General features: G+C 41.5%; 1 protein-coding gene across 2 annotated transcripts; it reads left to right on the top strand.

The window, feature by feature from the left end:
* The first annotated feature begins 616 nt into the window (after positions 1 to 616).
* On the top strand, positions 617 to 20,739 carry lima1a (LIM domain and actin binding 1a). 2 transcript variants are annotated; one of them, XM_066673219.1, is made up of 12 exons: positions 617 to 767; positions 4,225 to 4,360; positions 5,864 to 5,906; positions 9,667 to 9,811; positions 9,902 to 10,080; positions 16,161 to 16,218; positions 16,485 to 16,582; positions 16,935 to 17,009; positions 17,111 to 17,162; positions 18,293 to 18,345; positions 18,497 to 18,630; positions 18,777 to 20,739. In XM_066673219.1, exons 2-12 carry the CDS (start codon positions 4,239 to 4,241, stop codon positions 19,759 to 19,761), a joined length of 1,944 nt encoding a protein of 647 aa, XP_066529316.1. In that variant the 5' UTR covers positions 617 to 767; positions 4,225 to 4,238; the 3' UTR covers positions 19,762 to 20,739. The 2 variants fall into 2 exon arrangements, with proteins under 2 accessions (XP_066529316.1, XP_066529315.1); XM_066673218.1 differs by having other exon boundaries at positions 9,667 to 10,080.
* Positions 20,740 to 20,887: the final 148 nt, after the last annotated feature.

Raw genomic sequence — 20,887 nt, 5'->3', positions numbered from 1 at the left:
AGTGTGTATTCTCGCCTTGCGCCCAATGATTCCAGGTAGGCTCTGGACCCTCCGCGACCCTGAACTGGATAAGGGTTACAGATAATGAATGAAAGAATGAAGTTTGGTGTCCAAAGTCTGCTTCTTTGATGTTTCCTGTGGAGCAATGAGGATAATGCAGGCTAATAAATAATGGAAGGTTACACCTCACCAACTAGCACTGTGATTTCTGAGATTCCTGTTACCTTTCATGCAATAATCTGGAAAAAAACATATTCCATGTTCTCTCTTTCCTTATTCTTGAACCTAAAACAAACTCTAGGTTAAATTTACGTCACAAATTTAGGTTGATTTTTTTCAACCTATTTCACCTGTAATGTGATGTCTGTTGTTTTCAAATTTATGACTTTCTTTGGAAGAACTGCTTTTTCCAGGAACTGTGAGGGGTATTCCCAGTCCCACCAGGAGACTGAAATTGAGTCACTCTGAAGGCCATGCTCATTTTGCCTGAAGAGACAGGGGTGATGATGCATGCTCTGAATGGGCGGTGCCTTACCTGCTAGGTGAAAGAGAGAGCTGTGTCTTGATTGGCTGAGGGGAGCACAGCATTTCACCCCTCCCACACACACACACCCTGAGTGTAATAGCTGAGAGCCACTCAGTCTGGGCACAGACGTTGTGGAGGAGAGCAGCAATCTACATTCAACAAAGGGAACAAGCTGAGTGCTGCAAAACTGAACTACTTGACTACAAGACAACTGACTAACCACTCAGTGTACTCGTTTAAGGTAAGTGGTGTCTTTGTTGTGGGTGGGCAAGTCATAATTTTGTCATGTCTGTAGTCATGTTTTGTGTTGTCATTTGATAGTAGCACAGGCTCTACTACATTAGTGTAGTTTAGTTGGTGAAACTGTAGTTTGTAGAGTGCTTAAAAAGACATGTTCAGTTAAAAACATAGGAGAAAATATTTCAAATGATAGGAGCTTTAAAAGGTGTTTATTTTGGACAGTGCTTGCATTTAGCTTTAGCTTGCTCTCAAACTTTGCTTTGTGATAAAGCTATAAACCTTCTCCTCTGCTCTTATTTTGTGTGTAGGTTTAGTTCACTGTGACTAGTCACATTTTTCTCTTGTCATTTTCGTGACACGTGTGTGTGTGTGTGTGTGTGTGTGTGTCAATGAAAGACATGTCTAGCATCAACAAAGGAAAGAGAAATGGCAGTTGTGTGAACATTAAAAAAGTGACCATACCTTAAAGTCCAGCTCAGCACTGAACACATTCACTTTGCCGGGGCCGTGTCTTCATGCCTGGCTTTCAAAGTCAGGGATTTGAAGGACGTCACCGAGATAAGTCTTTCGCTGGGATGTGAGGGAAGCTTGTCTTAGCCTGCTGCGGTGTTCATGTGGCTTTGCTGACCCAGCAGATCCTGTCATTAACGCAGAATTATATGGTGGACCGGCCACACTGTTTTAGCTGTGAATCTTTATGTATTATGACAGAATGGCATCCCGCCTGAACTGAATCTGAAGCGGGTCTGGAAAACCCCTGTGTTGGAGTTGATGGCTTAAGATGCTGACCTCTGAACTCTCAGAGGTTTTGTGTGGAGGAGTTTGGGATGGGGCAGGATCTGAATCATATCCTGTGAGCAGATGCTTTTTTAAAAAAAGCTGGCCTTCCATGTGCTGTTGAATACAGTTCAGTTCAGACGGAGACTGAAACAGCTCGGTTTACCCTGTAGTGTTCAACATTTAGAGTCTAATTAGTGTCCAATGAGTACTGTATTATCATTAATGTTATTTTGCCACATTAAATATCCCGTGCTTATTGTGAATGTGATCAACACTTATATACTGTGTATATAACACAATATACTGTGCCAGTACATCAGCATTGTATCAACTGGTCTTTGTCTCAGCAGAATTAAACATTATGAAATAACGTGCGTTACAAAAAAGTTCGTAAGCATTGATGATACATATAATGATGGTGAATTTCAATTCCCTCACTCTCCCACACTCACTGTAAGGGAAGAACCCTAACAGACAGCAGACACCCATTCATCAGATGTCATCTATGATGCACTGTGACTGATCACAGAGTGATTAGCAAAGCTGTGAAAGTCATACGCTTGAAAGTTCTGTTCCCTTAATGCTTTAAAGAGTTAAATATATCCATAGTGAATAGGGAACCAGTTCAGACTCAGTCTTTTTTTATTCTGTTGGACTGACTGAATATGATACCAGAGAGTAGGAACTGAGTTGAGGTTGTGACAGTTTACGTAAATAAAATGTGTTAGACAGTGACTCCACTTAAGGAAGTTGGGGAAGAAACCTAACCTTACAACACGCCTGGGGGTCTCTGACTCACTGTGAACTAAACCGAATGACAGATTGCAAAAGCCACAATAAATCACAATGAATTTGTGGCTGACGTTGTGAGTCAAACGTGTCAGGGCTTGCTATGCGCCGAGTCACAAACACCGCCATTCAACAACAAATTGCTATTTCAAAGGTTTAGTGATAAATGAAGCAGTAAAGTCTATGATAAAGGACATCATATTTGAGGACCATATTTGAAATCAATCTAGGGTTTTATTCTGATGTTTGACTGGGGTACAGTTCTTTATTCTTGTTACAACTAACAATATCTTAGACAGTAAGGCTGCAAACCTCTGAGCTTTATAACATTGCAACTTATTGATTAAACAGTTCATTGCATAATGAAACCTCATTACAGATGTTAAAGAGAATATTGTATTATTATTTCTGCTGTTGAAACGTTTTTTTTAATGTACAGTGATTACTCAGAGGGTCAGCCCTGTGGCACTGCAGGTAGAGTCACTGCAACACTGCTCCAGTGTCCTGAGGTCATGGGTTCAATCCACACCTCAGGTCACTGTCTGTGAGATGTTTGTGTTTTCATCTGGTCTGCATGGGTTTTCTTTTTCTCCCACAGTTCACAAACACATTTGCTGTGCTATGCAAATGAGTCCATAGGTTTGAGTGTGTGAATGACTGTGTGAGTGTGTGGTTCCACTGCTGCCCTCTCCAGTGTTGTACTACCTCTCCCCATGTGATTCCGGTTAGGCTCTGGACCCACCACGACCCTGAACAGGATAAAGCAGTTACAGGAAATGAATGAACGATTACTCAGAAGTGACTGCGGGAACTATTTACACAGTACCAAAGTTGAGACAATTAAAAGCAACAGAACAATACACTTTGGGGTAACTTTGGTGAAATTGTTCCCTGTTCACGTTTTATATTTATATTGTTATTGTTATACGGTCGCTGAATAAAAGTGAGAAAATGATCACACAAATAAATGAGCACACGTATTTATTATCATAATGGACTCCAGTGAATTCTAACATTTTCCAAATAGATTTCCGTGAATTGTCACCTTCAGGCTGGCTCCTAACAATACTTTGACTCTAAACTCCTAATAGACATTGGTCAATAGGACACTGAGACAATGGTCGATGAGGCAGTATTTCTGATGTCATGTGGTATTCTCCATAAAATTGTTCCACAGCTGATTTAGAAAGAAGACTAAAGAAGACTACGAGTGGGCAGCTTTTGTATTAATGCAAGTTTCCACTTGCTTTCTCTCAATCTGTTTCACAAATCTTTCTCACTAAGCTCATGCACAGACGAATGACACCTCACTGACTCCTTTCTGAAATAGGTCATGGTTTGGGAAAGAGTGTGGGAAGGTACCCCAGGTGAAAGGCAGGTGTCTGGAGCACAATCAGAACTTTGACTCATTTCCTGAATTGAAGTGAAGGAAGTCTTTCTGCCAGGAATTTCTCATATTGTCAAGACATGACCGATCAGGTCCCTTAGGGTCACACAGAGTTTATTTCCAATTTTCCTGCCAAAAGATGTTCATGTGACTTTTAGATTCGGTTAATACTTTATTATCAGTTTCCCAGGTTCAGTGACTGAACAGTAAACACAAGTTATAATTTAACATGACGGTTACATTTGAAGCATAACAAGTCATATTCTTAACTTAAAATTTTATTTGTGGGTTGTTGTTGCTGTTTTTAATAAAATATATTAATTTACTACATTTTCTTACTTTTAAAACACACCTTGTTCTAAAGTCTACATATGGAAACAAAGCCTCATTTTGTTTGTGATGTCATAAGCCATGGAAGTATATGTAAATGATGTAAACATGCTTGTATACTTGATTGGCTATTTGTTTAACTCATATATGTTTATTTATTTGCTCTTTCCAGCTTCAGAAGTAGCGATGGCAGTCAGCTCATTCGACAGAAAGCAGTGGGCCTCCCAGTCCCTGCGGGTCACGGCCAAAGAGCTGTCCATTGTGGGAGCACGAGGCAAAAACACGGCTATAGCTGAGCGCTTCTCCAAGTACGTGCATGCCTGCTTATCTGAAACCACATGCTCATTCATGCACTTATTCTTTCTGTTTAACTGAATTCTATTTCTGACTCCCATCACCCTGAGTGAAGAGTGATTCATGTTTTCAGTTTTGTTTACTGTGGACCCCACATCTTGCAGCATTCAAATGGTATCCAGCTATTCATTTTACTTTCGGTTGCTTGTGTTATGGTTTTTGCCATGGGGAGTTATTCTGGTATCCATAAAACAGACAATAATTCATTACAGAGTTGAACACATATAGAGTAAGCACATATATTTATTAGTATGTGTTTTGTCCAGTTCTGAAGTTAACAGGACGTATTACACTGTCAGAAATCACATAAGTCTATATCAAGTATTCAGGCATACAGTGTTCTAAGTGGTTTCAGTAAGTAATTTGATCATAGCAGAAGTCTAAACATAAGCAAGAAAGCTTGGACATTTATATTTTTGGAGACTATCCTTTTAATTTGTTTACTCTGGGACTAAACCTGCTTTAGCTTTGATGATTTATTACGTCTGTGTGATTCCCTTCTTTTGTGCTTCACACCCGCACCCCCTGAGAACATAGTTATACAGGTATGCTGGGAAATATGTCCATACCTGAAAATTTTGTGCCTAGTTTCAGCTTCATATTTCTCTTTAACATTGAAAACTCGTTCCTCCAGTGGTTTGTTTGAAGTGAGAGGCATAATATTACTGTATTTCTGATTAGTTATTTCATCTCTGTATAGAGTTCATAACACTAAAGCTTTTTCTGTTTATTTTATTTTATTTTTTTTATGAACAAATATAAATAAATCATAGAAGTAAGTAGTGTGTGTTCTCCCTGTGTCTGCGTGGGTTTCCTCCGGGTGCTCCGGTTTCCTCCCACGGTCCAAAAACACACGTTGGTAGGTGGATTGGCGACTCAAAAAGTGTCCGTAGGTGTGAGTGAATGTGTGTGTGTGAGTGTGTGTTGCCCTGTGAAGGACTGGCGCCCCCTCCAGGGTGTATTCCTGCCTTGCGCCCAATGATTCCAGGTAGACTCTGGACCCACCGCGACCCTGAACTGGATAAGGGTTACAGATAATGAATGAATGAATGAATAAGTAGTGTGTGTGTGTGTATGTGTATATATATATATATATATATATATATAATTATCTATTCTGTAATGATTAGCTGTCCATTTACATGATGGTAATGCATATTTAAACTTCTCTTTATAGATACTATTACAGTAAGAAACAGATATTTATATTAGCTCTTGCCCACTTAGAATTTACTTTTTTTTTCTTTTTTAAACTCAGCTAGTCGTCAAAATATATATTACACTCAGCACTTCCAGTTTCCACCACTTGAGGCCACTGCTGTTCTTTACATGAGATCTGGATAATCTGATTATGTGATTAAATAGATAGATATTATGAAATTTTAAACTCACTCAGTTCCTCTGGTTAATCTATACTGACTTTAACCATAATCTACCTGACATCCTCTCTGCACCAGGTACCAGAAAGCAGCAGAGGAAATCAGCTTGGACAAGAAAAAAGTGAGTGTCTGTGATTTCATCTGGAATAGAAATAAGACATTTATATATTTCAGAGCATGTTCCATTTCAGTGGTTTAAAGCAAATGTAGCATGTTCTTACTAAGGACACAGCCCCCAACAATTAAACCAAATTATTAAATATTTGCATCAGGTTTCCTTTCTAACCTTAAACTTTAACCAGCCCCACAGTATTTACACTTTTATCAGTGTTTTAAATTTGCTTTCACACTCTCTGACTAATTATTCAAAACCCTCAAATCTCAGCCCTAGTGTTAAGAATATTTTTGTATTTATCTGCCACTGTTTTTCCTACTAGATTCCAAACTTTAGAACAGTAAATACAAATTTCTTAACAGCTGCATAAGCCTATGTTCATTCTAAATCATAAGCAGACAGTCATATCTTCCCAGGGACACACGTGTTATTTCCTTCTCAGCCACACACTACAGTTAGTGGCTAGTCAACTTAATCCCCATTTAGACTCCTTAATCTGCAGGTAAGTCCCCTGCAGTTGAACAGCTCTAGTTACTGTGAACGTTGTGCGCTGGTGTGCAGAGAATCTGAAGAGAAGGAAGCGATTTGACAAAACATGTAGGTCCACAATCTTTGTTTTTGCCTAAATTCAAGACTGCGGGTGCCGATCAGAAGAGGCAGAAAATCACTCTCCACCTGAAGTAAGCAGGTAGCAGCAAGAACTGTGAACTAGAGCTTAATTATTTACTGCTGTTTGTTTTGTACAAAGTGATTTTGAGACTTTTTTTTTTTTAATCTTCATCAAATATGGGTGTAGGTCTCCAGCTAGTTAGTGCATCATGGACAGTGGCAGTGACTAAACTTATCAAGGTTTATTGGTATTTCTATTGTTATATCACACAGAAAATTGACATTTCAACTCGAGCTTAAAACAGACAAAAATTGTCAGCCACAGTAGTTTTTACTGTTCTGTCGATAATTCACATTCGTGCCAACACTAGGGTGACCAGACGTCCTCTTTAAACCCAGACATGTCCTCTTTTTTAGACTTAAAAAAAAAAGTCCGGGATTTTGTTTTTCTAGAGCTTACGTTGAATTTCGAGAAGCGTTTCGTTCACAAACTAGTCCCGCCCTCCCCTACTCCGATTGGTTCGCTTGAGTGAGAAGGGGGCGTGGTGAAGTAGCCTAAAATCTTCTGATTGGACGGTCTGACTGTAGAGCTACCGTTATTGGTCGATAACCTTCTCTGTAAACATTTAATTGGTCAGTCTGCACGTCAGTAGTCGTCCACCCCCACCCACGGAGACGTGTCCTCTTTTTCACCATCTCAAATCTGGTCACCCTAGCCAACACTCTTAAAAATTCAGGTTCTGCGAGGGTTCTTTAATAAAGGAAAGGGTCTTATATAGAACAATGAACACCTGAAGATTGATGGAAAATGTGCTATAGATGGTTCTGTATAGCACCTTTTAGAAATGGCACCAAAAGGGGGTTTTCTGTTGTTACAATGTCAAGCTTGTTTCTGTTTCTAGTGCCCTATAGAATAGTTTCCTAAAATGTAGAACCATCAATCTGTAAAACTACTTCACAATGCAAATATATATATATATATATTGTAAACATCCTAATACAGTTTTCACTTAACATCGCAGTGGTGATCACTAAACTTGACTGAGACTTGACTGGAGTCAGGTCACGGATGTCTGAGGTCAGCCAGTGGACACTTGAGTACAAGAGCAGGAGAGAACATACTTTCTCTTGCTCTTCCTTTTATTTTATTGTACAAAGCTCGTCTGGGAACCTCTATGTTGTAAATCTGATATAAAAATAGATCTTTCCTCACTGGTAAAATCATCCTTTCAGTTTGGAATTGAGTGACTAGTTCTTCTACAATTACTCACATTCCGGGGCAGCCCCACAAGAGGGTGCTGTTGTGCATCAATGATACTCGCGTCTTGTTCCAAAATAAAAGATAAATAAAAAATGGTTGTAGGAAGCTTGTATGTTTTACCCATTTGCTGTAATATCGTCGCTCATCAGAACTCAAAAGTTTAGATCCCTTTTGGGCCTCGAAACATTGTTTAGACACAACGTATTCCTTTGATAAAGAAGAAGCTAAGAGTAGCAGGATATATTTAAGCTAGAGTATATATTAGCAAAACAAAGTAGGACCAGAGTGTTTATGAGCAAAGTTAAATTCTCCCATGAGACTAATGTGAGCAGAGAACAAAGGCACTTTGCTAGTCATCTCAGAGTACTGAGGGTTCAGAGTACACCTAATATTAGCTAATATCGTGTCATAGACAGAAGATTTTGTGATATTGGATGGCCACCAGAATCCGTTTGACAATAATATGTTAAAGAGAATTTTACACGCTTTTTTTTTGCTAAATATATCATTTACAGAAACTGTTTTTTGATGTTTTAAATGTTTAGTTTTTTTAGTATGACACCGTATGACGCTTAATCTCCCCCATCCCCCACACTAGTCATCACTTTAGCCCTTAAATAGGGTGACCAGACGTCCTCTTTTACCCGGACATGTCCTCCTTTTTAGGCTTAAAAAAATGTTGGGCGGAATTTCACAAACGTCCGGGATTTTGTTTTTCTAGAGCTTACACTTCGAGAAGTTTCGTTCACAAACTAGTCCCGCCCTTCCCTACTCCGATTGGTTCGCTTGAGTGAGAAGGGGGCGTGGTGAAGTAGCCTAAAATCTTCTGATTGGACGGTCTGACTGTAGAGCTACCGTTATTGGTCGATAACCTTCTCTGTAAACATTTAATTGGTCAGTCTGCACGTCAATAGTCCTTGTTTACGTCAGGTAAAGCTCCGGCTATGTCGAAACATAAATTTAAGTTCTTGGATGAATTAAGAAAGAAATTCCCATGTTTTCCCATGTGCAGAAAATAAAGGTGTAAAGGACCTAAAAGCTCGTCACCACCCCCATCCCCCGAGCCGAGACGTGTCCTCTTTTTCACTTTTTCATCTCAGATCTGGTCACTCTCCCTTAAAAAATTACAGATATTTATGTTATTGATTATCGGGCATGATAAGTCTTCTTATATGGTAAAATAATTGATTTTCTTGGGAGACTGTCTTTTAGAGGTTTGAGATGAATGTGTAATGATTTAAATATACAGTGTGTCTTATGCTAATTGGGTGCATATACACTTTCTTCACAAAATACATTGATTATATGAATATTGAGTAGCTCTTTTTCTCTGTTCTCTGCTTTCGTCTTGGTTTTTCTCTGCTTTTTGTGCCTGTTTCTTCTCCCTTTCTTTTTTTCACCCCTGTCTCTCTCCTCCATGTCACTTCTCCCTCTTCCTAGTTCTTCTCTGCAGTCATTTGGGGGGTGGGCTGATAGTTCCTAACAGTTCACATCTGGGACAGTTACAGTTTCATTCTCTTCCACCTGCACGGTCTAAAGGAGCTGCTCAGTTCACCAGGTTTTCTTCTCTTACTGTCCTTATTTTCAAACACACTAACAAGATAATACTGTTCTCTGATGCTAATTCAATTTATGCAAAGGAAATAGTTTAGAAAATGTACAAACTCATTTCTTTTATGTGATGGGACATGTTTTAAGAGGTTTTTTGAGGATCTTGTTCTCTTTTTGTGATTTACTGATATATCTGTGCACTTCCAATTGTCAAAGCTTTTCTGTAATCCTTTAACGTTAAGGAAACATTTAATGGATAGTTTATAGATTATTATTATTGTAGATGTTTGGTTTCTGTGTTACATCTGAAAGAGAATTGCATTTTTTTTTTTTTTTTCAATGCAGTCTGCGGAGGGTGTAGCCGCTGCCTGGCGCGGTGGTAACCTCAGTGTTTTGAAGAAGAGGTGGGAGGTTCAGCAGCCCCTCTCCCCTGAGACTTCAGCCTCACAACCCAGAATTCAGGACCCAGTTCAAAACCCATCCACAGAGAGTAGGTTTTCAAGCTCTGTTGACAAAAACATCCCTTCAAAAGCTGCAAGCTTCTCCTCCAGTCTCACAGACGCCAACAAAAATCCCACAGAAATCTCCCACACGTCTGCAGCTACACTGGCCCAAGTTAGTCACAAGCCCCCTCAGAGCCCCGGGGAGCCAGCTATGGAGCAGTGGGTGCAGAGCTCAGACACAGCAGAAGTGACCAGCCCAGCAAGCGACAAACCCAACGTCCCTCTCAGCAGTCTCAAAATGATGTTTGAAAACAAGGTGGGTACTGGATCCTCAGGGTAAGAGGCTTTATTACTTTTAAACCTTGATCTTTTTGCATCAATATATTTCAGATTTAAATAAAACAAACAAAATCTGATTTGAATAAATATACATTTGCCTACAGCAGTGACGGCTGTTCAATCCACACTAAAATAACAGCCCAAATGAATAGAGACTGGATAGTGTCATAAATACTAGTACATTTAGGGAAATATTTAAAGATATGGTTAAAGGATTCTGTCAAAGTGGGTGACATTGAGTGGGTCTGGTGTGTCTACCAACCCATAAACTTTACATTTAGAGCCTCCAATGTTTGTGGGCTGCCTAAACCATGAGTATTACCAATGAGTAATTGTGTGATTCAGTGTCTTCGTCTGAGTCTCTCCAGTCCCAGCTCTGCACCTGTGTTTATGTGAGGGCACAAAATGAGGTTAAATGGAGCAAAACACATACAAAAAGAGAGCAGAAATAAGATTAAAGATGGAGAATGTAAAGCATAGAGAAGCTAGCTTCTGCTACTCGCTTCTCACTCTTGAGAGCTCGTGTTGAACTGAGCTGAGGCTCATTCTCATTTAAAGGGACAGGCGCTGAAACTGGTCCTTCTGGACCGGGCTCTTTAGACGGGGAGAATGGAGCTGTGGTTTTTGATCTGTGTGGTATTTTGACCCCCCAAAAAGAACATGTCATAGATGTTTCAATAAACCCCAGGGACTGTATTAACCTGTGGAAAGAGGGAATGACATGTCCCTTTTACAAGGATGTTTGTTTGCTGTAGGTTTGTGGTGATGTGTCAGATGACCTTTGTTTTACCAATACCTAATATTTTGTGAGGGTTGTTGTTGGAGTGTAAATAGATTCCAGTGGAGGACATAATAGCTATCAGGCATTGCTAAACATCATGTAGAAGATTTCTCACTGTTGTCTTAAATTAGAACCTCAAGTAAGGAACATTTGACATTGCACCAGCTTGTGTGGGAAAGATGGAATAAACCTTTAATGTGTAGTGTCCCTTTCATCCCGACTCACTGCAGTCTTTCATCTCTTTGCTGTTGATACTCAAAGGTTATGTGTTCATAATAAAACGGCCCATAACCAGAAACAATGCTGCTTTGTGCTTTCCCTAAATCTGACGCACTAGTGGCCAGTTCATCGTCCTGAGAGCAGAGAGAGAGAGAGAGAGATACAGAGGGTGTGTGTAAAGGAGAAAAGAAGAGAAATATGCACAGTTTTAAAGCAGTAACAGCAGCAGTTTGTCATAGCTTTGATCATAGGTTTGTAAAATGTAATAAAAGCACGAGTGTGATTTGTTTATTATTTAGAACTATTATTAACTGAAATAAATAAAGTTTTCACTGAAAATCTTTTACAAGAAATCTCAAAACGAAGGAAACAGAAAAGTAAGGGGAAAACCAGTATAAAACACAGTGATCTAATTTTAGACAAAAGCTGGGCCATAGTTTCCCACTGCCCTCACAGGTTTTGTTTGAAATTGACTCTTTTATAAGGGTTTTTCCTTACATTTCTTTTACCTTATTATTGAGACACTTTGCATTTTGGAATAAATATCCATCCATCCATTATCTGTAACCCTTATCCAGTTCAGGGTCGCGGTGGGTCCAGAGCCTACCTGGAATCATTGGGCGCAAGGCGGGAATACACCCTGGAGGGGGCGCCAGTCCTTCACAGGGCAACACACACTCTCACATTCACTCACACACTCACATCTACGGTCACTCGTGTCGCTAATCCACCTACCAACATGTGTTTTGGACTGTGGCAGGAAACCCGAGCACCCGGAGGAAACCCACGCACATGCAGGGAGAACACACCACACTCCTCACAGACAGTCACCCAGAGGAAACACATGCAGACAGGAGGAGAACACACCAACTCCTCACAGACAGTCACCCGGAGGAAACCCACGCAGACACAGGGAGAACACACCACACTCCTTACAGACAGTCACTTGGAGGAAACCCATGCAGACACAGGGAGAACACACCACACTCCTCACAGACAGTCACCCAGAGGAAACACATGCAGACAGGAGGAGAACACACCAACTCCTCACAGACAGTCACCCGGAGGAAACCCACGCAGACACAGGGAGAACACAGCAACTCCTCACAGACAGTCACTTGGAGGAAACCCACGCAGACACAGGGAGAACACACCACACTCCTTACAGACAGTCATCCGGAGGAAACCCACGCAGACACAGGGAGAACACACCACACTCGTTACAGACAGTCACCCGGAGGAAACCCATGCAGACACATGGAGAACACACCACACTCGTTACAGACAGTCACCCGGAGGAAACCCATGCAGACACATGGAGAACACACCACACACCTCACAGACGGCCACCCGGAGTTATTATTTAAATGAATGTCACCTTTAAAGCCACTGTATCATTTAGGACGTGGGTGGCGTAATGAGACCATTACTGTGTTTTAAGCAGCCTTTATTGAACCTTTATTGGAGGGGTACTTTCTGCCAAACTACACAGACTGGGCTCCATAATTACATTCTAAATACTAAAACATGTCTAACGTTTATAGAAGATTTGAATGAATATCCAGAAAACATAAACACAGAAACCGTGGTTCTGTTTTTAGCTTTCAATCTTAATCAGTGTGTGCCATCTGGATATGAGCATATGTTCTTTTTGTGTTCTTTCTCTTTATATTCACATATTTCCCCCAAGCCCTGCTGTCTTTGTAAGTTCAAGATGGTCTTCATCTCCTCCATACGGAGACACTGAGAAGCACATTCCTGAAGCTGCTATTAAGGCCTGACTGAGCATCCCCTTCTGCTCTTGCATGGCCCCGGCACCCCTGTTCATCACCTGACCAGAGGTCATGGTTACCTAATACCTAGCCACACAGCATACTACTCCCTGGGGTGATGTCATGGGATCAGGCTCCACATGATCTAAACAGGGCTGGAAGGCACAGGCCCTTCTTATCAAAGCCGGGCGTCTTCAGCGTTAGCTGGAGGGAAGGTCACAAGTCAGAGGGGCTGAGCAGCTGGAATTAAATAAGTAGCGCAGTGAGAAAACTGTTGTACAATATTCTCCTTACTCCAAGTATAGATCATTAGCCAAGATGGAGATATCCACAGTGTGCTGCTTTAGTTTTGCACAGAAGCTACAAGGCTAATTTTGTCCGTTTTAACAAGTAACTTTACAATGTCAACAAAGCAATTTGCAAAGTGTGTTCCTGAATCATTATGCACATGCTTCAAAGCATGTCAGGGTTGCTATTTGGCGATGCTATATATAAACTATAAATTAGTAAAGATTGAGGATACAGATGCTTTAAAACAATCAAAATGTGAGCTAGCAACAATTATATTTATGCTTTACTTTGTCAGAAACCACACAGGAAAGTCGTTTTAAAGATTACCGACAATCTTTAGGTTTTGTAGCATGCTATAATTCTTCTAAACTTATCTACAATAGATCTGTAGTGTATTGGCAAACTAAAATGGCAGCCGGATTAAAAATATACTTAAAAACAACTCCTCCTCTAAACGATATTTGATCACTCCTTCTTAATTTTTATCCCTGTTTCTGTTGTAAAGATATCGACGTGATCTGACATACTTGCTGCCAAAAAGAGCGGTCATTATGAGTTTAGTGGGCAGGGGGTTTTGGGGGTGGACTTCTGATTAGATTTCAGCCATATGCTCCAGGAACAGGCTCGCCGAGTGGCTGTAATTCTCTGCACTGATTTGCTACTTTGTTGATTGCTGGTGACTCAGAAACGTGATGATAAAGTAGGAACTGAGGTCGCTTAAAAGTGTCGCTACCTGACTGCATGCGAGAAACCAGAATTCAGGTTCAGAATTATAAATTGTTTCAGAAAAAGGGTACTTGCTTTAGGCTTCTGTAACTTCCTTAGTGAAAAACATTGCTAGAATGTCCACAAAAGACTGTTTATAATGGGAAACCAAATTAAAGAGTAGTTGAGTAGTTTATGAGAATGGTTTCTTCTGCTTTTGACTGAAGCTGAGAATGTTCGCCTGCTCACTTCCTCGTTCCCTTGTTGTACGCAGTCACGGCCAGCCTGTCTCTGATGCTCTAGCTCTTTTGTATGTTGGATTAGTGTAAGAGGCCTTTGTCTGTGCTGCCTCCCCCCCCTTGGGGCCTTTGTGCTGCATTTGCCTCCTGCTCTCCCGGTGTCACTGCTCAGTCTGGAGACTGTAACCGCAGGCCTAGCTGCTCGCCTCCCCGCCTCTCCAACTGATGGCTAATCCACAGAGGGCTGGAACAAGACAGTTTTAACCCCCCTCCCTGTCGCTAAAGGCTGCACCAGCTGCTCGGGCCCATCCCAACCCCCCTTTCCATCCTCCTGCCAAACACAGACAAGCTCCCCATCTCTAATCTGGGGCTGATAGTATAGTCAGACTTGGACAGAAACACACATACACATACGCAGGGCTGCTTGGGGCTCCAGGAGTCAGATTCAAACAGGACTGAGGTCTCATTTAATAGGTAAGACGTAATTAAGAGCTCTGGTGTGGAGCTTTGGATGAGTAATACCTGCTTGAGACTTTGGTAATTTGAGCTGTGCTTTCAGATGTTGCCAGTGGTCAGGTTAGAGGCTGTTTGTTACCTTGTGAACTCTAAATAATTGATTGCCAGTGAGCACAATTAATGGGGATTGATTTATTGATAATGGGTCTGTTGTAACAAGTTAAATTGCATGTGATATATAGGTGTCTCCTATACTTTTTTGGTTTAAATTGATTATTAAAAGCAGATTATTTTTAAGATTCCCGGATTATCAGTTCTGCAATTTGTATTGAGTATCACTGAGGACTTGGTGTATGTAACTTTTAAAAAAATAGCGCTGGCTTTTCATAGGTTGCTTGTATTAAGAGTAGAGCAAGAAGATAAATGTTTAAATATCAACATCAATTTTAATTTGACATAAGTGTCATAGTTAATTTCTAGTAGGACAGGTCTCATTTATAGCAGCACACTAGAAGAAAACATGCTGTAGATTGTGTTTAATGTATTTATTTTATGTATTTAATTATATATATGTGTGTGTATGTATATAGCTATTTGTTCCATAAAGTGGTTTCCAGCTCTGGTCCTGCCTTGTACATTATTTTCCTCTTAAAACAACAATTGGAAAAATAATTGTGGGCAACGTGACGATCACAGAGGACATTTTCACTATACATGATGTATATAATTCATCACAACAACATATAATCTTACTTTAGACTCCTATGCCAAACCAAAGAGCAGACTAATCCTGTGGTTTCTGCAGCTGTGTCCTCCTCCTCAGGCCCTGTCTGGTGTCCTCGCAGCAGGCCCAGCTGTAGGGGCAGCCTGAGGTTTAGCGGGATTGTTGGTGGTTCTGGCAGTGGCCGTGGTGTGGGTGGCCAGACGGTGGTGTCTGCCCATGCTTCCTGCGCTCTGAGCTCATTAATGGATTATTAAAAGCAGAGGGTGGGGGGCAAGCGGCTAGCAGGAAAAAACAGAGCCAGTGTCACCACTTTTGGAGAGAGGCTTTTTCAACTCAGAGTCGTCAGAGTGAATTCAGTGTCCTGCACCATGCTGCTGAGACAGTGTACACGCAAGGTGCTTGGTCATAGCTGGTGCATACAAGTTTTCGTTGACCCCAAATGTTGCAGATGTTCAAATGTTTGCCGTACAAAAGAACAGAAAAATCAAGCTTTGCGGTGCATGCCGCCATGTTTCAGTGTTCTGGGTACTCGGGGCCTGTGTTTACTGACTGCTCAGTTTGGATGGCTTTTTCTGTGGTAAATATTAATATGTGGTTCATCTCAATGCAGTGGCCTTCTCTCACAGTGGCCCATTTTCATACCACTGCAAATACTGCGAAAGCTTTATCAAACACAGTCCTTGTCCTGTCTGTTATCAGTTGTGCTAATCCATTTAAGCAAGATTCTTATTGAACGAAACAAACTAAATTGACAAATGACCTTGAAATGATTACCAGTAACATGTATCTCATTCATGTGCCTGGCTGTGCCACCCTTTCCCCTCACTTTGTGAACCGCTCTGCTAATCTAACTCTCTTTTGTGTTTGTAGGTATCTGGGGAGCAAGTGAAAACAGGAGGAAGTGAGAAAATGGAATTCGGAGACAAAGGTACAGCAAAACATGCCAAAACATTATGTACTGAATCTCAGGGCTCAGATCAAAGGTGAAATATTCAAGTCTTGAGTTACGAGTTTCCTCTCAGTCAGAGTTCAAAAGTGCAGTGGAAAGTGCTGATGGCAGGCTTTAAGTTATCTAGTGCTTTTAGAGGAAATGACTGTTTTTCATTCATGACCCGACCTCGGGTCTTTCTCATTGTCTCCGAAGTTGTGTAACTCGCTACCGTTCCACTGACTGTTTCTCTCTCCCTCTCTCAGGGGCGTTTGACACAATGGTGGAGACAACTCCACTCAGGGACAGAATGGCGCTCTATCAGGCTGCAGTGTCCAAGCTAGACATCCCTCCTTCAACTCCTGTGAGTCTCCACTTTACCGTTGTCCACACACTCACCTCTACACCGTGTTTCTAGTTCATAGGGTACGCCCACCTTACATGTTTGATACTTATACCCCAAAGGCTTGTTACTTTTGTCTAAAAATGATCCACCACCCAAATAACAAGGGTGTAATAATAAAATAAAGAGTGCATAATAATACAAAGGTTATATATATAGATGTATATATGCACACAATGTGTATTTTCATGAAAGAAGGTCTAGTAGGATACGATGCTTTATGAAACACAGCTCAGTGCTGGGAAATGGCTTGCTCATTGGTGTATTTCTTCCTATTGAACATCTACTCTTTTCGGTTTCTATTCATGTGCAGAGTGAACTAGAAATGGAGCTGTGTAGCTCCATTGTGAAACAAAAGGAGAATGTCCCTCCTGCCTCAGGGGATGCGGTAAGTTCTCAAAGGCCTTAATATATATGCATGTGATGTGTGAATATATTGTTTTGCCAGTAGGGGGCACTAGCGCTTTACTAAATTTCTCTGTCCAACAGATTTCAACCTCTGAGCCCAACAGCAGAAAAGGTTCATCGACAGACAGCAACGGTGAGGGAAAGTGTAGTTGCGGCCTCAAAGACCGCTTATAGATGCAGTGTGTGATATGTTTTCCTCAGTATGGTACAGTTATCGTGGGGCATTATTTGTACAGATAGTATTTGTATGGGGCAGTTATTATGTAGAGTGTTGTGGGGGGGTTGTATGCTTAGCTAAACCTAAGTGTGCTTTTAGGTCCTTTACACCTTTATTTGCTACACAAAACATGGGATTTTTTTTTAATTCACCTAAGAAATTACATTTATGTTCCGGCATAGCTGCTCGAGATGAGGGTAGGTACATGAGCTTTGCCTGAGGTAAACAAGGACTACTGACTTGCAGACTGACCAATTAAATGTTTACAGAGAAGGTTATCGACCAATAACGGTAGCTCTACAGTCAGACCGTCCAATCAGAAGATTTTAGACTACTTCACCACGCCCCCTTCTCACTCAAGTGAACCCAACGGAGTAAGGGAGGGCGGGACTAGTTTGTGAAGGAAACTTCTCGAAGTTCAATGTTAAGCTGTAGAAAAACAAAATCCTGGACGTTTGTGAAGTTCCGCCCGGACACTTTATTAAGTCTAAAAAAGAGGACATGTCCGGGTGAAAGAGGACGTCTGGTCACCCTAGTTTTGTGGGGAACCTGTGGATTGGAGGGTCACTGGCTCAATCCCCTCGACCTTCGGCCCAAATGCTCCCTGGGCTCTGAGGCTGGCTGCTCATTGCTTTGGGTTTGTGTTCACTGGGTTAAATGCCGTTCACACTGCACTGGTGCATAACAAAAATCATGAATGTTTTTGGAGAATTCAGTGCTCCTATTTTTCGAGGGTTCTGATTCCAAGTGTCTGTCCTTAATTTTTTTTATTTTTACTTTATTAATTCCCTTAGAGAGATTGACTCCTCCTGTGCCCGGGGATTGGCTTGCTCAGAGGCACTTGTTCAGAAGAACCAACCTTTCTGTCTAACATTTAGGCCAGAACTGCCCCTACTACCCGTACATATAGTATTTACCCCCAAAATTAATCTCCATTTTAAGAACAATCGTTAAAAAATGCTGTTCAAGGGTTTTTTTCAAGCCCAATATCTCCCCCTTGTGGTCCCCAGTTGCTATTGCTCAGTGGTGATTTTCTCTCTCATCAGGTCCTACTCCAACTACTCCAGTTTCTGACCAAGGCCAGAATAAAGCCTTAAAAGTGAGCTGTTATTTCTTACTTTGATTATTTATCAACTCACCGTACTGCATCAGTCTCCTGTTTATTTTTTATATATTTATTAATGTTTTGAGTTTTTCTATGATGGATTGTTTTTTTTAATTGTATAAAATGACTTTGTATATGTCTTTAGAAGTTCCGCCTGCCTGTGCGGGAGACCTGTGTGATGTGCCTGAAGACTGTGTATCCCCTGGAGCGGCTTGTAGCCAATCAACAAGTCTATCACAACACTTGCTTCCGCTGTGCCCACTGTAACACCAAACTGAGGTGTGTGACCTGAAGTATGTTTGATGTCTTTGTTTCTGACTGTGTCATCTGCATATGATTTTTATTAATATCTTTTTTTTTTTTTTTTTTTTCTTGTCTTTCTCGACTCATGTCAACCGATGCTTTTGATGCCCTCTTCTGGTCAGTCTTGGGAGCTACGCCTCTCTGCACAGCAACGTATATTGCAAGCCCCACTTCTGCCAGTTGTTTAAGGCCAAGGGCAACTATGAGGAGGGCTTTGGCCTTCGGCCTCATAAGGAGCTGTGGGAAGCACGCGGAGATGATTTCGAGGAACAGGTGAAGGACCTCCCAAAGGAAAATACCACCAGTCCCACAGTGGAGGAGTCTCCCCTGGAAAAGGTGAATGTCCTAGCGGCAACTTTAGAGTCACGGGCCCAGTCTGCATCGGAGCGGATGGAGAAGCCTGTGGAAACCGGCCGGCTGAAGATTTCTTGGCCTCCAAGGACAGACGAAGGTGAGGTGGGCTCACCGTCTAAGGCCTCCGTTGATGGCGTCATCCGTCCCATTCGCCCAAAATGGCCACCGGAGGACGACTACTCCCCAGTCAATCCAGAGAAAGCAGAGCTGTCGAGCGTCTGCAGAAGCTCATCCCTCAAAGAACGTAGCCGGCCATTCTCAGTCACCAACACCACCACTGCAACTGTCATTCAGGCCAACGACACATTCCCTGCACAGACACGACTCGTGGAGGAGGAGCACTGTTCCGAGGACGAAATGACCACGCCACTGAGTGCCGAAGACACTATGAGTGAATTAGTCAGTCCCACCCAGGAAGAGGAGGGAGTAGGAGAGGAGGACCGGGACACTGAGGAAACAATGGAGCAAGAAGAAGAAGAAGAGGAAGAGGAGGATGTCACAGTGGAGAAAGGTGGCCAACAGGAAGAGGATGAGCCCGCCTCTTTAACATGCCAAAGCACTTCTCTGGATATCACGCCCCCTTCCTCTCCCATCAGCGACTCAGGACCAGGCTCTGGATCTGAATCTGAGAGGCAGAAATCCTCTCAGGACGTGGGGTACTGGGAAGGAGATGAAGACCAAGCCGACGAGTCGGTGGAGGAGCTGATCAGGAGGAATCGTCACTATGACGATGATGATGACGATGAAGATTGAAAGTCGGACTCCAATCAGAGAGCAAGATCATTCCACTGACAAGGAGTCAACATTTTCTAAATCTATTTGTCCAAAGCACATTTAAGCTACTTTCCCTGACATGGATTAACGTTCCCACCCCCCAAAATTCCCAGGCTTCTTTAGATTGCACTGGAGGTATAAGTCTAATGTCACCAATAAGCAGCAGGAGCAATCAGTCCTGGGCAAACAGCTAGAGTTATGTAGATTTATGCAGAACAAAGAAAAAAAAAAACGTGAAACCAAACAGTGATTCACCATTAAATTTCTTTTATCCTAAGCTTTGACTTTAGGGTCTGGGGAAACTGTCAGCTGTGGGTCCGTCTCGCCTGCAGCGCAGTTAGACTCTTCGTCTTGAGCTTTTACATTTGTGCCTGTCTAACTGAATGTAAGACATCATACACAACAAAAAAACAATAACCACGTGGTTGTCCACCAAGTTTAACACAAGGGTCCGGAAACTAATGCATTTGGTACTTGTTAATATATATGTGTGTGTGGGTTTTACTTCCATTTTAATATCATAGCTGGAGATTTCATACAACTTTAATGGGATTCTAGTCTAAGATCTGTGTTGTAGCTGCTTTTATTTTGTTACCTATTAGTTGGTTTTAGATGGTCCAGCGTGGTCTTACTTTAAAAATGCATTAAATATTTAGAAGACGGTCAACGCGGATATGCACGGTGTTGTTCCGTCATGATTCACACGCAAGTTTCATTTTGTTTATCACCAGATAGAATTGCAAAGTCCTTCAATTGATAGAAACTAATTATCTCTCTCTCTCTCCCTCAGAATTACACCTCCATTCTGTTGCATAGGTATTTTGTTGAATATAAGTGGTCTTTCACTGCTGTCATGCAATATTTTATGTGCACATTTCTATGCTTTCTTGTAGAACTTGTTGCTTTCTAACATAACTGCACCTACTATTTTTTACGAGTGGACCAACTTTCCAGCTACACTATGAAATAAATATTTAATATATAATAGATTTTTCTTTGTACTGTTTTTTACACCCGACTTCACAACAATACACACAGTATTTATGCAAAAATCTCTCCAGGAAACCGTGATTTGAAGATGAGCGGACCCACATTCCTAAAATGT

The sequence above is a fragment of the Hoplias malabaricus genome, chromosome 5, assembly GCF_029633855.1.
Source record: "Hoplias malabaricus isolate fHopMal1 chromosome 5, fHopMal1.hap1, whole genome shotgun sequence".
Taxonomy (NCBI): domain Eukaryota; kingdom Metazoa; phylum Chordata; class Actinopteri; order Characiformes; family Erythrinidae; genus Hoplias; species Hoplias malabaricus.
This window is presented reverse-complemented; position numbering and strand designations above follow the sequence as displayed.

Excerpts from the sequence above, each read along its gene's own strand:
- lima1a (XM_066673218.1), top strand. The coding sequence starts at position 4,239 with ATGGCAGTCAGCTCATTCGACAGAAAGCAGTGGGCCTCCCAGTCCCTG. Across the intron at positions 16,583-16,934 it reads ACATCCCTCCTTCAACTCCT|AGTGAACTAGAAATGGAGCT; the intron begins GTGAGTCTCCAC and ends ATTCATGTGCAG. Across the intron at positions 18,346-18,496 it reads GCCAGAATAAAGCCTTAAAA|AAGTTCCGCCTGCCTGTGCG; the intron begins GTGAGCTGTTAT and ends ATATGTCTTTAG.